The sequence below is a fragment of the Saccopteryx leptura genome, chromosome 9, assembly GCF_036850995.1.
Source record: "Saccopteryx leptura isolate mSacLep1 chromosome 9, mSacLep1_pri_phased_curated, whole genome shotgun sequence".
Lineage (NCBI taxonomy): Eukaryota > Metazoa > Chordata > Mammalia > Chiroptera > Emballonuridae > Saccopteryx > Saccopteryx leptura.
Window position 1 is genome coordinate 69,427,906 of NC_089511.1, and position 14,002 is coordinate 69,441,907.

The following is a 14,002-nucleotide window of genomic DNA, read 5'->3' on the forward strand; positions in this document are numbered from 1 at the left end:
AACAGAGACAGAGAGAGAGACATATAGAGACAGACAGACAGGAAGGGAAAGAGGTGAGAAGTATCAATTCTCCCTTGCAGCACCTTAGTTGTTTACTGATTGCTTTCGTACATTTGCCTTCCAGCAACCATGGGGTCGTGTGTATGATCTCACACTCAAGCCAGTGACCCCGCGTTCAAGCTGGTGAGCCCGCACTCAAGCCAGATGAGCCCACGCTCAAACCCAATGAGCCAGCACTCAAGCCGGCAAACTCAGGGTTTTGAACCTGTGTCCTCAGCATCCCAGGCCTATGCTTTATGTTCTGGTCAGGCATAAAATACATATTATTTATTTCATAATACTGTGACAACTAAACCAAACAAACTCTACAGTTTACTGTTTTTTCCAGAGCTGGGCCACCACGGACTACTTAGATTGATGTGTTACTCCTCAGAGAAACTAAGACAAGGTACAAATAGCTCCATGAGAACACCTTAGCAGTAAGACCAAATCATTTAGTTGGTCATATTCAATATAACAACAAGTAATTTGTTTTCCATGCAATCTCCAATATTAAAATATTAAATGATTTATGAAGGCTCAGTATTTAAGTCATAAAATTCCAACATACCAAGACCAGTCATCATAATTAACACACCAAAAGACAATGTCCAATTATAATGATATTCTAGGTTTGCTTAGCTATATTTAAAATATGATTAATTTATAAAAGGCAAAAAGTACTATTTGTAGCATAAATATTAATTATATCTATATCTACAAACTTATCACTAAGTGTAAAAGACAAGTTTACAAAAAACAAAAATTAGCCCTGGCCGGTTGGCTCAGCGGTAGAGCGTCGGCCTGGCGTGAGGGGGACCCGGGTTCGATTCCCGGCCAGGGCACATAAGAGAAGCGCCCATTTGCTTCTCCACCCCCCACCCTCCTTCCTCTCTGTCTCTCTCTTCCCCTCCCGCAGCCAAGGCTCCACTGGAGCAAAGATGGCCCGAGCGCTGGGGATGGCTCCTTGGCCTCTGCCCCAGGCGCTAGAGTGGCTCTGGTCGCGACAGAGCGACGCCCGGATGGGCAGAGCATCGCCCCCTGGTGGGCAGAGCGTTGCCCCCTGGTGGGCGTGCCGGGTGGATCCCGGTCGGGTGCATGCGGGAGTCTGTCTGACTGTCTCTCCCCATTTCCAGCTTCAGAAAAATACAAAAAAAAAACCCAAAATTAAATTTTGTTGAGTTTTGTTCTTTTGCTCCAGCCACATATCATGCTGTTTGTGCAATTAGCAAGCATAATAAAATTATAAAAGAAATCCCAATATACAAATTTTGTAAAAAAAAAAAAAACACAATCGCAGATACCTCAATGTTCAAGGACATTTATAAAAATACTTAGAGTAATCTCATATGTTTACAAAGTAAAATGTGGAAACATTTAGTCTTAGGAAATAATCACAGAAAAGTTTCATATTTTAACTTGATATCCTAAGTTCATCTGTAAACATAAGATTCTTATGAAGGGCTGCTGCTTCAACATTTGAACCTATGAAGCATGTTTTGAGAGGGCTCATACTGTGTTCTCTGATACAGCATATATACCAAAAACTTTTTTTTTTTTTTTAGTGAGACAGACAGGGACTGAGACAGGAAGGAAGGGAGAGAAAGGATAAGCATCAATTCTTCCTTGGGGCACCTTAGCTGTTCACTGATTGTTTTCTCTTATGTGCTTTGACAGAGAGGGTTGAGGGGGCTCCAGCAGAGCGAGTAACCTCTTGAAGCCAGCAATGTTGGGCTTCAAGCCAGCGACCTTTGGGCTCAAGTCAGTGGGGTCATGTCTATGATCCCATGCCCAAGCCAGCAACCCTGCGCTCAAGCTGGTGAGCTCAGGGATTCGAACCCAGGTCCTCTGCGTCCCAGTCCAACACTATCCACTGCGCCACCCACTGGTCAGGCCAAAAAACTCTTTTAAAAGTAAAGTGAACTCGCCTGACCAGGTGGTGGCACAGTGGATAGAGCATCGGACTGGGATGTGGAGGACCCAAGTTCAAGACCCTGAGGTTGCCAACTTGAGCGCAGGCTCATCTGGTTTGAGCAGGGCTCACCAGCTTGAGCCCAAGGTCGCTGGCTCGAGCAAGGGGTCGCTTGGTCTGCTGTAGCCCCCTGGTCAAGGCACATGTAAGAAATCAATCAATGAACAACTAAGGAGCTGTAACGAAGAATTGACGTTTCTCATCTCTCTCCCTTCCTGTCTGTCTGTCCCTCTCTCTGACTCTCTCTGTCTCTGCCACAAAAAAATAAATAAATAAAAATTAAAAAAAAAAAAAAAAAAGTAAAGTGAACTCATAAATGACAGGGTAGCACCTTTAGGCTGTGGACCAAAGAAGTCGTCCAAAATTAAAAGCCCTTTCTTGTTAGGGTTTTTCCCTCAATGGGAACTGAGGCGAAAGGAAGAGGTACAAAGAACTCTGCTCCTGGAACTTATTAGAAGGGGAAAATGCCAGAAATGAAATGAATACGTGATGAAAGGAAGTTGGGCTGAAATTTTACAATATTATTATAAGTCAACTACATTACCAGTTAAGTTTTGGTGAGCTGTCTTAGGGATCACAGCTCCATATAATATTTTTCCTTTAGAAAATGTATTTTAAATAATGAATAACTGACTTAAGAGATTAACTTTTAGAATATAACATTTATAAAATAAAGATCTTCCCTAACTGAAGTTAGTTTATAATGTAAGCTTTTTCTGTATTATCAAAGTAAAAAGTTCAAATTTTCTAAGAGCAGAAATCTGTCTTTCCTCATCCCCAATACCTATAAAATTCAATGAATTATTATAATTATTTTTAAATGTCTCCTTGGTTTTTTCACAATGAATATGCAATATAAACTCCAATATTTTTGACCAGGCTCTACTCAGTTTTTTTTTTAATACAAGAAATACTATTCTTTTTTATATTATTTTATTCTCAAAAGTTCTTCTTGCAACTTCTCTTCTTACAAAGATAAAAGTTCTAATTGAGCCTGACCAAGCGGTGGCGCAGTGAATAGAGCATTGGACTGGGATGCAGAGGACCCAGGTTCGAGACCCCGAGGTCGCCAGCTTGAGCACAGTCTCATCTAGTTTGAGCAAAAGCCCACCAGCTTGAACCCAAGGTCGCTGGCTCCAGCAAGGGGCTACTCGGTCTGCTGAAGGCCCGTGGTCAAGGCACATATGAGAAAGCAATCAATGAACAACTAAGGTGATGCAACGCGCAATGAAGAACTGATGATTGATGCTTCTCATCTCTCTCCCTTCCTGTCTGTCTGTCCCTGTCTATCCCTCTCTCTGACTCACTCTCTGTCTCTGTAAAAAATAAATAAATAAAAAAAATTAAAAAAAAAAAAGTTCTAATTGAACAACATTAAATATAGTAATGGTCTTTGCCTTGAAGGCAGGCACTACAAATTAGAGCAACAATCTTAAAAAGAATGGTTTTTTTGTGTGTGACATAGAGAGGGACAGATAGGGACAGGCAGGAAGGGAGAGAGATGAGAAGCATCAATTCTTCATTGTGGCTCCTTAGTTGTTCACTGACTGCTTTCTCATATCTGCCTTGGGGGGGGGGGGGGGGCTGGCTATAGCAGAGCAAGTGACCCCTTGCTCAAGCCAGCGACCTTGGGCTTCAAGCCAGTGACCTTTAGGCTCAAGCCAGCAACCACCCGGTCATGCGTACGATCCCACATTCAAGCCAGTGATCCCGAGCACCAGCTGGTGAGCCCTCGCTCACACCAGCGACCTTGAGGTAAACCTGGGTCATCTGCATGCCAGTCAGACATTCTATTGCACCACTGCCTGTTCAGGCAAAAAGAAAGCTCTTTAAATCTAGACTACTTTAGCCTGACCTGTGGTGGCGCAGTGGATAAAGCGTCGACCTGGAAATGCTGAGGTTGCTGGTTCAAAACCCTGGGCTTGCCTGGTCAAGGCACATATGGGAGTTGATGCTTCCAGCTCCTCCCCCCTGTCTCTCTCTCCTCTCTAAAATGAATAAATAAAATGAAAATCTAGACCACTTTAGACACCAAAATGTTTTTTCATATTTCTCTTCCTTTTAGCATTCAAAAGTGATTTCATTCAAATTTGTCCTTAAAAAAAATTTTTTTGTAATGTTCAGTCTCATGTACACAGAACACATTTTTTTAAATCTTTGACCTCAAAAATAGCTTTTCTTCTATTTTGGCATTATCTTTCTTCCTATTTAATCTAGCCAAGTCTTTAGTTCATAATTTCAGTCATTTCTGCATTGTCAAAGTGAAAAATTCATGTCTTCTAATAGGGAAAGCCTATTTTCTCCCTTGTCTCCAGAATCTGTAAAACCTAATAATAGATAAAAAACAATGAAGTTACTTTTTCATTCCCAAATGCAAGAGCTTTCATGAGGCTTCTAGTGTTTAATACACAATTAAGAATGGCAAGAAAGCCTGACCAGGTGGTGGTGGGAGGTGGCACAGTGGATAGAGAGTAGGCCTGAGACGCTGAGGACCCAGGTTTGAATCCCCGAGTTCGCCGGCTTGAATGTGAGCTCACCAGCTTGAGCACGAGATCACAGGCTTGAGCCCAAAGGTTGCTGGCTTGAAGCCGTAGATTGCCAGCTTGAGCAAGCTGTCGCTGGCTTGGTTGGCACCCCCAGTCAAGGCACATATGAGAAAGCAATCAATGAACAGCTATGGTACCCCAATTATGAGCTGGTGCTTCTCATTTCTCTCCCTTCCTGACGGCCCCCCTATCCTCTTTCTCTCTCTAAAAAAAAGAGAAAGAATGGCAAGAATATTTTAATTATTTTTATTTATTTATTTTTAGATTTTATTTATTCATTTTAGAGAGAGGAGACAGAGAGAGAGAGAGAGAGACAGAGAGAGAGAGAGAAGGGAGGGGGGAGCAGAAAGCATCAACTCCCATATGTGCCTTGACTAGGAAAGCCCGAGGTTTCGAACCGGTGACCTCAGTGTTCCAGGTCGATGCTTTTACCCACTGCACCACTGCAGGTCAGGCAAGAATTTATTATTTTTTTTTATAATTTTAATTTAGATTTTAATGTCAGACAGACTCCCGCATGCGCCCGACCGGGATCCACCCGGCACACCCACCAGGGGCAACACTCTGCCCCTCCGGGGCGTCGCTCTGCTGCAACTAGAGCCACTCTAGCGCCTGGGGCAGAGGTCAAGGAGCCATCCCCAGCGCCGGGGCCATCTTTGCTCCAATGGAGCCTCGCTGCGGGAGGGGAAGAGAGAGGAAGGAGAGGGGGAGGGGTGGAGAAGCAGATGGGCGCTTCTCCTGTGTGCCCTGGCCGGGAATCGAACCCGGGTCCCCCGCACACCAGGCCGACGCTCTACCGCTGAGCCAACCGGCCAGGGCCCAGGCAAGAATATTTTAATAAGAGAAAATCTCAACAGTATGGTGAAAGAACAACAGTATGATGTTTACCAGAGAGGAAGGGAGATGAGGGGAGGATGAAGATAGTAAAGGGGGTCAATGCCTGGTGCTGGAGGGAGACTGGACTTTGGGTGGTGAGCATACAATACAATGGACAGATGATGTGTTAGAGAACTATATACTTGAACCTTATATAATGTTATTAACCAATGTCACCCCAATAAATTTAATTAAAAAAGGGAAAGATGCCTCTTTAATCCCTCATTATACAATTATTTTGAACTTGAACCTCATTTTATATGAAATTTGCTGAATAAGTGAATTCCAAGTGCAAAGCAATTTTAAAAGTTTTGGGTTTTTTTGTTTTGTTTTTTTACAGGAACAGAGAGAGTCAGAGAGAAGGACAGATAGGAACAGATAGACAGGAACGAAGAGAGATGAGAAGTATCAATCATCAGTTTTTCGTTGTGACACCTTAGTTGTTCATTGATTACTTTCTCATAATGTGCTTTGACCATGGGGCTACAGCAAACCGAGTAACCGCTTGCTCGAGCCAGTGACCTTGGGTTCAAGCTGGTGAGCTTTTGCTCAAACCAGATGAGCCCGTGCTCAAGCTGGTAACCTCAGGGTCTTGAACCTGGGTCCTCAGCATCCCAGTCCAACATTCTATCCACTGCGCCATTGCCCGGTCAGGCTAAAAAAGTTTTTTTAAAGATTTTATTTATTGATTTTACAGAAAGGAGAGAGGGTTTGGGGGAGCAAGAATTATAGTTGCTTCACTTTAGTTGTTCATTGCTTGCTTGTTGCATGTGCCTCGACCAGGCAAGCCCAGGGTTTTGAACCAGCAACCTCAGCATTCCAGGTCCATGCTCTATCCACTGAGCCACCACAGGCCAGGTGCAATTTTAACTTATATTACAAAATGTTAAGTTATTTGTTATTCCATTACTACATATTATACCATTAAAAAATACAGTAATATAACTTTCTTTTAGTTTTATCTTTGCTACTTAAAAGCATCTAGAACATACTACCGATTGCCAATTCGAAGATGGGCAGAAGGAATGGAAATAATTAGAAAACAAAATAGAACTTTATGTTAATTACTTTAAGTCATATAATTAATATGAATTTCATATAATTTTGAAGGACAACAGAAGATTGTTAAGTTTACTACAGAGAAAAAAAGAATGATTTTAAAATCCTGAATTTGCCTGGCCTGTTGTGACACAGTGTTTATCGACATGGAACGCTGAGGTCGCCCGTTTGAAACCCTGGCCTTGCCCAGTCAAGGGAATGAATGACCGAAGTGAAGCAACTAGGAATTGATATTTCTAGCCACCCTCTCTCTGTAAAATCAATAAATAAAATCTTTAAAAAAACCCACAAAACACTTGAATTTAACATTATGGTAAGACGGTTCTACATTTCATTTCAGATAACAATCAATATATCCAAATTAATGATAGGGAATAAAAGAATGAACTTACACTGATGTTTCCTAAATAGTATCCTGTGTAGGTTAGGAAACATTGTGTTAAACATAGCTAAAACAAATCATACTGCTATAACACTTCTTAGAAACTTTATTAGGCTAATGTGCATCGTTATATCTACAAATATAACTTGGTTTCCCCAACTTAAATGACCAACAAGTTCTTTTATTTTTGGAGCATCTGTTTAGATTGGTAGTTTGGCGACAGAAACTTGGCAACATTGGCTTACAAGTTCAGCTGCTGTGTTTCTTTGTTGGACAAAAGTTTCTGCTGTACCATGTATATATTTACAAAATAATTTGAGTACTCAGGATGTATCACAAATTGAAAAGTACGATATGAAATTCAAACGTTATCTGAATTGAACTAAAATATATAAAACAAACTACAGTTTTAAATCAATAAACATTCAATTTTCTTATTAAGATATATATATATATATACCTGACTACGGTGTTCAATAGAATTTGATTCTTTGCCTGTTTTAAGTTCCAATGGCATTATTTTATATTTCGTTTTACATCCTCGATGTATTTTCACACCAACTGTAACATCAATTTTTCCTTTTAATCCAAACCTAGGGGACCAAATGCTTTCTTCAATATCCAGTGATTTTACAACTTCAATTTTACATGTTGCATTATTGTTACGACCATCACTTGGCCTAAAACAAAATAAAACACAAAAACACTTAATTAAAACACTTAGCTCATTTCTCATCTGCTTCCATTGACTTTCCTTTGCACACAGAAAATGTGGGGCTGGGAAAGTCTATATTCCTTTACAACAGTGATTCTCAAAGTGGCAGCATCAGCACCATCCAGGAACTTGTGATAAATACAAATTTTCAAGCACCACTCTAGACCTACTCACTCAGAAATATTAATGCGTAAGGCTCAGCACTTTGTTTAACAAACTCTCCTAAGCAATTCTGCTGCACACTAAAGTTTGAGAACCACTGTTCTATAGGCTCTAACTTGTGTAATTTATATTTTCTTAGTTTTTATCTGTCCCTTTCAGCTCCTTGCTATCACAATCTTCCTAACTTGGGCCTTTAACTTCCTCAGGCCTTGATTACTGCAAGGATAACTACTTGGACTGCTGAAGCCACTATACCAACCTGAATATTCTGATCTACAATTATTACACAGGTTAATATATAACTGTTTGCATGTGGCTGCACCCTAGGTAGCAAGGGATGCATTCCTTCACGAAACACCACATTGACTTGGGTAAGAATTAGCTGTCTTTCCCCCTCATCTATGCTGTGTGAAATTTGATTGTCCAACACTTCATCTCTACAGCCCTGTGACAATTCTGGGAGAGATGAAAATAACTTTTAAAGCCTTTTATACATTTCTTATCTAAGATTTACTCATTTTCAGAGTAGTAAGTTATTCTGCACAAGGAAAGTCAGATAAGAGCTAACTTTTGTAAACTATATCACATAGAAATCAAGATTTATAAAGTAGAATAATTCTGCCTGTTATAAAACACAATTTACTTGACATGGTTTTCATGTTGTTTGTTTATTTATTTTAGTGAGAGAGAGAGAGGGAGGGAAGGACAGACAAGGACAGACCAAAAGGAAGGGAGAGATGAGAAGTATCAATTCTTCATTGCAGCACCTTAGTTGTTCAATGATTGCTTTCTCATATGTGCCTTAACCGGGGGGCTCCAGCTGAGCCAGTGACCTTGGGCTTCAAGCCAGTGACCTTTGGGCTCAAGTCAGAAACTACGGGGACATAATAATGATACCACGCTCAAGCTGGCGACCCTATGCTCAACTCAAGCCCAGGCTCAAGCCAGGTGACTTCAGGGTTTGAACCTGTGTCCTCACCATTCCAGGCCGATGTTCTATTTACTGCAGTACCACCTGGTCAAGCTTCATGTTGTTTAAATGAGGTTTTTTTTGTGTTGTTTTTTTTTTTTGACAGAGACAGAGAGAGAGTCAGAAAGAGGGACAGAGAGGGACAGACAGACAGGAAGGGAGAGAGATGAGAAGCATCAATTCTTCATTGTGGCACCTGAATTGTCATTGATTGCTTTCTCAGATGTGCCTTGATTGTGGGGCTACAGCACAGCAAGTGACCCCTTGCTCAAGCAAGCGACCTTAGGCTCAAGCCAGCAATCTTGGGGTCATGTCTGGATCTCATGCTCAAGCCAGTGACCCCGCGCTCAAGCCAGTGACCCTTGCTCAAGCCACAACCTCAGGGTTTCGAACCTGGGTCCTCTGTGTCCCAGTCCAATGCTCTATACACTGTACCACCAACTGGTCAGGCAAATCAGAGTTATTTCTTAACAATAAAAATATTTTCTAAGAAAAAGAATGCTACCTTCAGTAATTTTTTAAAAAACTATTTCAAGATGCTTCAAATATCATCTCTAGGCACATATTTCCACAATCTTTGAAAAAGACAGTAGAGGAATTCAGGGAAGTCACAACTTACATAAAATTTTTTAAGTATTAATGTTTTCTCCCACCAAATGTTATCTGATCATATTTTCAAAAATGCTTATGTGAAATAAAGCAAACCATATTACTTATAAAATATCACATGTATACTTGACAGAATAGAGGTAATAAAACTTTTAACATTGCAAATAAAATTCATTCCCCAAGAAATAATGTGTCTGACCAGGCAGTTGCACAATGGATAGAGCGACAGCCTGGGATGCTGAGGACCCAGGTTCGGAAACCTAAGGTGGCCGGCTTAGCACGGGATCATAGACATGACCCCATGGTTGCTGGCTTGAGTCCCAAAGCCACTAGCTTGAGCCCACAGTCGCAAGCGGTCACTGGCTCTGCTGGAACCCCCTCTTCCTCGCCATCAAGGCATGTATGAGAAGCAATCAATGAACAACTAAAGTGCCACAACAATGAGTTGATGCTTCTCATCTCTTTCCCTTCCTGTATGTGTCACCTTTATAAAAAAAAAAAAAAAAAAGTTATGAGATCAAAATCTTCTGTGCAAAAGCTCCAGTGACTTCTCATCTAATCAGAGCCAAAGTCCAAACATGGCTTTAGGACCCAGGAGAGCTACTTCTGCTCCCTCTCCCACCTCACTCTGCTCCAGCTACACTGGCAGGCATGAGTCAGCCACAGGCATGTGCCTGACTGCTCTTCCTGGAGACTGCTACAAGTTACTTCACTTCCTTCAGACTGTGGCCCAATGTCACCTTATAGACACCTTACAGGACCATAATATGGAAATTCCTTACATGTCCCATGAGTCTTCATTCCTTTTCACCCTCCCCATTGTTTCATACTGCCTTTACTACAGTCTGTCTCACGGCCCTTTACTTCTTCAGCTGCAGAGAAGCTCCATGAAGCCACTGGCTCTTTTTCCTGCTACTGTAATCATAGCACCTAAAGCATTACTTGGCACATATTAGGCACTCAATAAATATTTAATGAATAATGAAAAACAAAAAAGTTATCTGTATATTAATATCAATGCTACTTGAAGGAAAAAAAGTAAAAAACCAACCAAATGCCAAAAAACACTAAATGGCAAAACATAGTACTATCTAGCACAAATCCATAATCAACATATGAGACAGTCCATATATGAAATTATGATTCCCCCAAATATTTATTATTTAAAAATAACTAATACATATAAAATTAGAAGATTATATTATGCCTGACCAGGCGGTGTCACACTGCATAAAGCGTCGGACTGGGATGCAGAGGAACAAGGTGCGAAACCCCAAGGTCGCCGGCTTAAGCACAGGGGTGCTGGCTTGAGCATGGGATCATAAACATGACCGCATGGTCGCTGGCTTGAGCCCAAAGGTCGCTGGCTTGAAGCCCAAGGTCGCTGGCTTGAGCCCAAGGTCACTGGTTTGAGCCAGGGGTCACTCGCTCTGCTGCAGCACCCCCCACCCAGTCCCAGGTCAAGGCACATATGAGAAAGCAAACAATGAACTAAGGAGACTAAGGAGCCACAGTGAAGAATTGATGCTTCTCATCTCTCTCCCTTCCTGTCCCTATCTGTCTTCTACCGTCTCTGTCACACACACACAAATCAGAAAAGAAATAAAAGAAGATTATATTATAATGCAAATAGAATTTTCTATTCATTAGATTATATTTTGTTCTGGAAAAATACTCAGGGCTGTAATTTATAAAGCAAGCAAAAGAGCTAGTTATAACTCAACTTTTAACAGACTTTAATTCAAAATACAGAACAGAGTCCTAGTCTAAACATGTAACACCGTATAAACAAAAGGAGTTTCTTACAAAGAGAGCTGCATCTGCGGGTAGTCAGCTGGAGTATATTTATGCATGAAATCTGCAGCCCATTTAGAAAATGAAGGAAGATACTCTTCTACTTCCTGTTTTACTTCATCTTGTTTCAAATTTAAGCGGTACCTATAAAGTAAAAAATTAAATTTAAAGCTTGGATATGAAAATAGCTAAATAATAGAAAATACAAAAGATGGACTGCAATCGGAGTCAAGGATGAAACAGAAAGTAAAACGTGCCAAACCTTGTGCAGGTAGTCAGTCATTCATAAAACGCCAATGACAACTTATCGGTTTACATACACTATTTCCATTGTTACAAAATGCAAAATAGGTATTATCACTTTTTAAGAATCTTTTTTTCCTCTAAAGACTTTGTTTATTAATTTTAGAGAGAGAAGAGACAGAGAGAAAGGGAGAATGGAGGAGCAGGAAGCATCAACTCATAGTTGTTGCTTCTCATCTGTGCCTTGACCAGGAAAGCCTGGGGGTTTGAACCAGTGATCTCTGCATTCCAGGTTGACGCTTTATCCACTGCTCCACCACAGGTCAGGCATACTTATAAAAATCTTTAAGTAACTTCTTTAGTCATCAAACTGGCAAATCTGAAATTTCAAATGAGATCTGACTCCCAAAACCATGCAATTTTCAGTATGTCACACTGTTGCTAAAGGTAAGGCAAAAGCCTGACAAGACGGTGGCACAGTGGATTGAGTGTCGGACTGGGACGTGGAAGACCCAGGTTTGAAACCCCTAGGTCGCTGGCTTGAGTGCAAGCTCATCTGGTTTGCGCACAGGGACTACTCGGTCTGCTGTAGCCCCCCAGTCAAGGCACATATGAGAAAGCAATCAATGAACAACTGGGGTGCCACAACGAAGAATTGATGTTCTCATCTCTCCCTTCCTGTCTGTCCCTGTCCCTCTCTCTGTCTCTGTCACAAAAAACAAAAAGTAAAGCAAAAAGTTTTCCATACTATCTGAGGTTGTTTCACACATGTACAAAAATTTAGATATTTTTACCCAAACAGTTCCTATTTGTGCAATTTTATTTTTTATTTGTTTTAAAACTTAAAAGTAGCCTGACCAGGCGGTGGCGCAGTGGATAGAGCGTCGGACTGGGATGCAGAGGACCCAGGTTCAAGACCCCGAGGTCGCCAGCTTGAGCTCATCTGGTTTGAGCAAAAGCCCACCAGCTTGAACCCAAGGTCGCTGGCTCCAGCAAGGGGTTACTCAGTCTGCTGAAGGCCCGTGGTCAAGGCACATATGAGAAAGTAATCAATGAACAACTAAGGTGTTGCAATGCGCAATGAAAAACTAATGATTGATGCTTCTCATCTCTCTCCGTTCCTGTCTGTCTGTCCCTGTCTATCCCTCTCTCTGACTCACTGTCTCTGTAAAAAATAAATAAGTAAATAAAAATTAAAAAAAAAAACTTAAAAGTAGTTTTAGGAAATTATTTTTTTCTCCAATTTTTTACTTATTTATTATTTTAGAGAGACAGGTAGAAGGGGGGAGAGAAAGAGAGGGAAAGAAACACTGATTTGTTGCTCCACTTAGTTATATTGTCATTGGTTAACTCTTGTATGTGCTCTGACCCTGGACTGAACCCACAACCCTAACATCTGGGGGACACTCCAATCATTTGAGCTACTAGGGCAGGGCCTTTCGTGCAATTCTGGAAACTCTTCACAGAACTGCAATGAGGCACTGCAACTTTGGAATCTGCTTTCTAGTACGACACTAATTTATACTGAATAGAATAGAATAGTTTAATGGCCAAATACCTTAGAGACTGTAGAAGTGACATAATAAAATTGTAGCTGTAGTTCTCTCATAGCTACTTACATTTCCTTCAGATGCCTTATCTCTTGAACAGTTTGAAAAGCAAGTTCCTTTAGCTTTTCTGAGACAAAACTATCATTTATTGCTTTCTGAAATACTTCATGAAGAACCGTGCCAATCAGCATTTGGCGTGTGGCTGGATCAGAGCTCTATCAAAAAAAAAATACAAAAATTTTATTTCACCATATATCAACATACGTAAATATATACTTATTACCTAACCTATTAAACCACCATAGCCAAAGCGCTGGTAAGACAAATGCCAAAACATCAACCAATCTTTTTTTCTGGTGGGTGCAATGATAAATAAATTCTTCTATTCTGAATGACATAAATTATTTTACAAGTATGAGGTTTTCTAAATTATTATATTTCCATTTTTAAAATATTAACCAATAACTGAGGTTGCTAGTTCAAAACCCTGGGCTTACCTGGTCAAGGCACAAATAAGACTCAACCAATGAACAGTTACAGTAAAGCAACTAAGAGCTGATACTTCTTGTTCTAAAATCACTAAATAAAATCTTTAGAAGAAAAAAAAAGCCCTGGCCGGTAGCTTGGTTGGTTAGAGCACTGTCCCAAAGGGCAGAGGTTACTGGTTCAATCCCAGGTCAGGGCACATATAGGAACAGCTAGATGTTCCTGTCACTCTTGTTCCCTTCCCCTCTTGCCGAAATCAATAAATTAAAAAATTAGCCTGACCAGAGAGTGGTGCAGTAGATAGAGCAACAGACTGGGATGCAGAGGACCCAGGTTCAAAACCCCAAGGTTGAGCCCAAGGTCGCTGGATTGAACAAGGGGTCACTCAGTCTGCTGTGCCCCCTGGTCAAGGCACATATGAGAAAGCAATCAGTGAACAACTAAGGTGCTGCAACGAAGAAATGATGTTTCTCATCTCTCTCCCTTCCTGTCTGTCTGCCCCTATCTGTCCCTCTCTCTGTCACAAAAAAAAAAAAAAAGAAGAAGAAGAACCCCGGTCATGGCACATAGAATAAGTAATCAATGGCACAACTAAGTAA

General features: G+C 40.9%; 1 protein-coding gene across 1 annotated transcript in view; it reads right to left on the bottom strand.

The window, feature by feature from the left end:
- The window catches only part of DNA2 (DNA replication helicase/nuclease 2), a 51,690-nt gene that overhangs the window by 30,215 nt on the left and 7,473 nt on the right, over positions 1-14,002 (bottom strand). The window contains exons 4-6 of the mRNA XM_066348587.1: positions 12,987-13,132; positions 11,137-11,268; positions 7,335-7,554 (exon numbers count right to left, since the gene is read on the bottom strand). Of these exons, the coding sequence (XP_066204684.1) occupies positions 7,335-7,554; positions 11,137-11,268; positions 12,987-13,132 (498 nt within the window). The remainder of the gene's footprint in view (positions 1-7,334; positions 7,555-11,136; positions 11,269-12,986; positions 13,133-14,002) is intronic.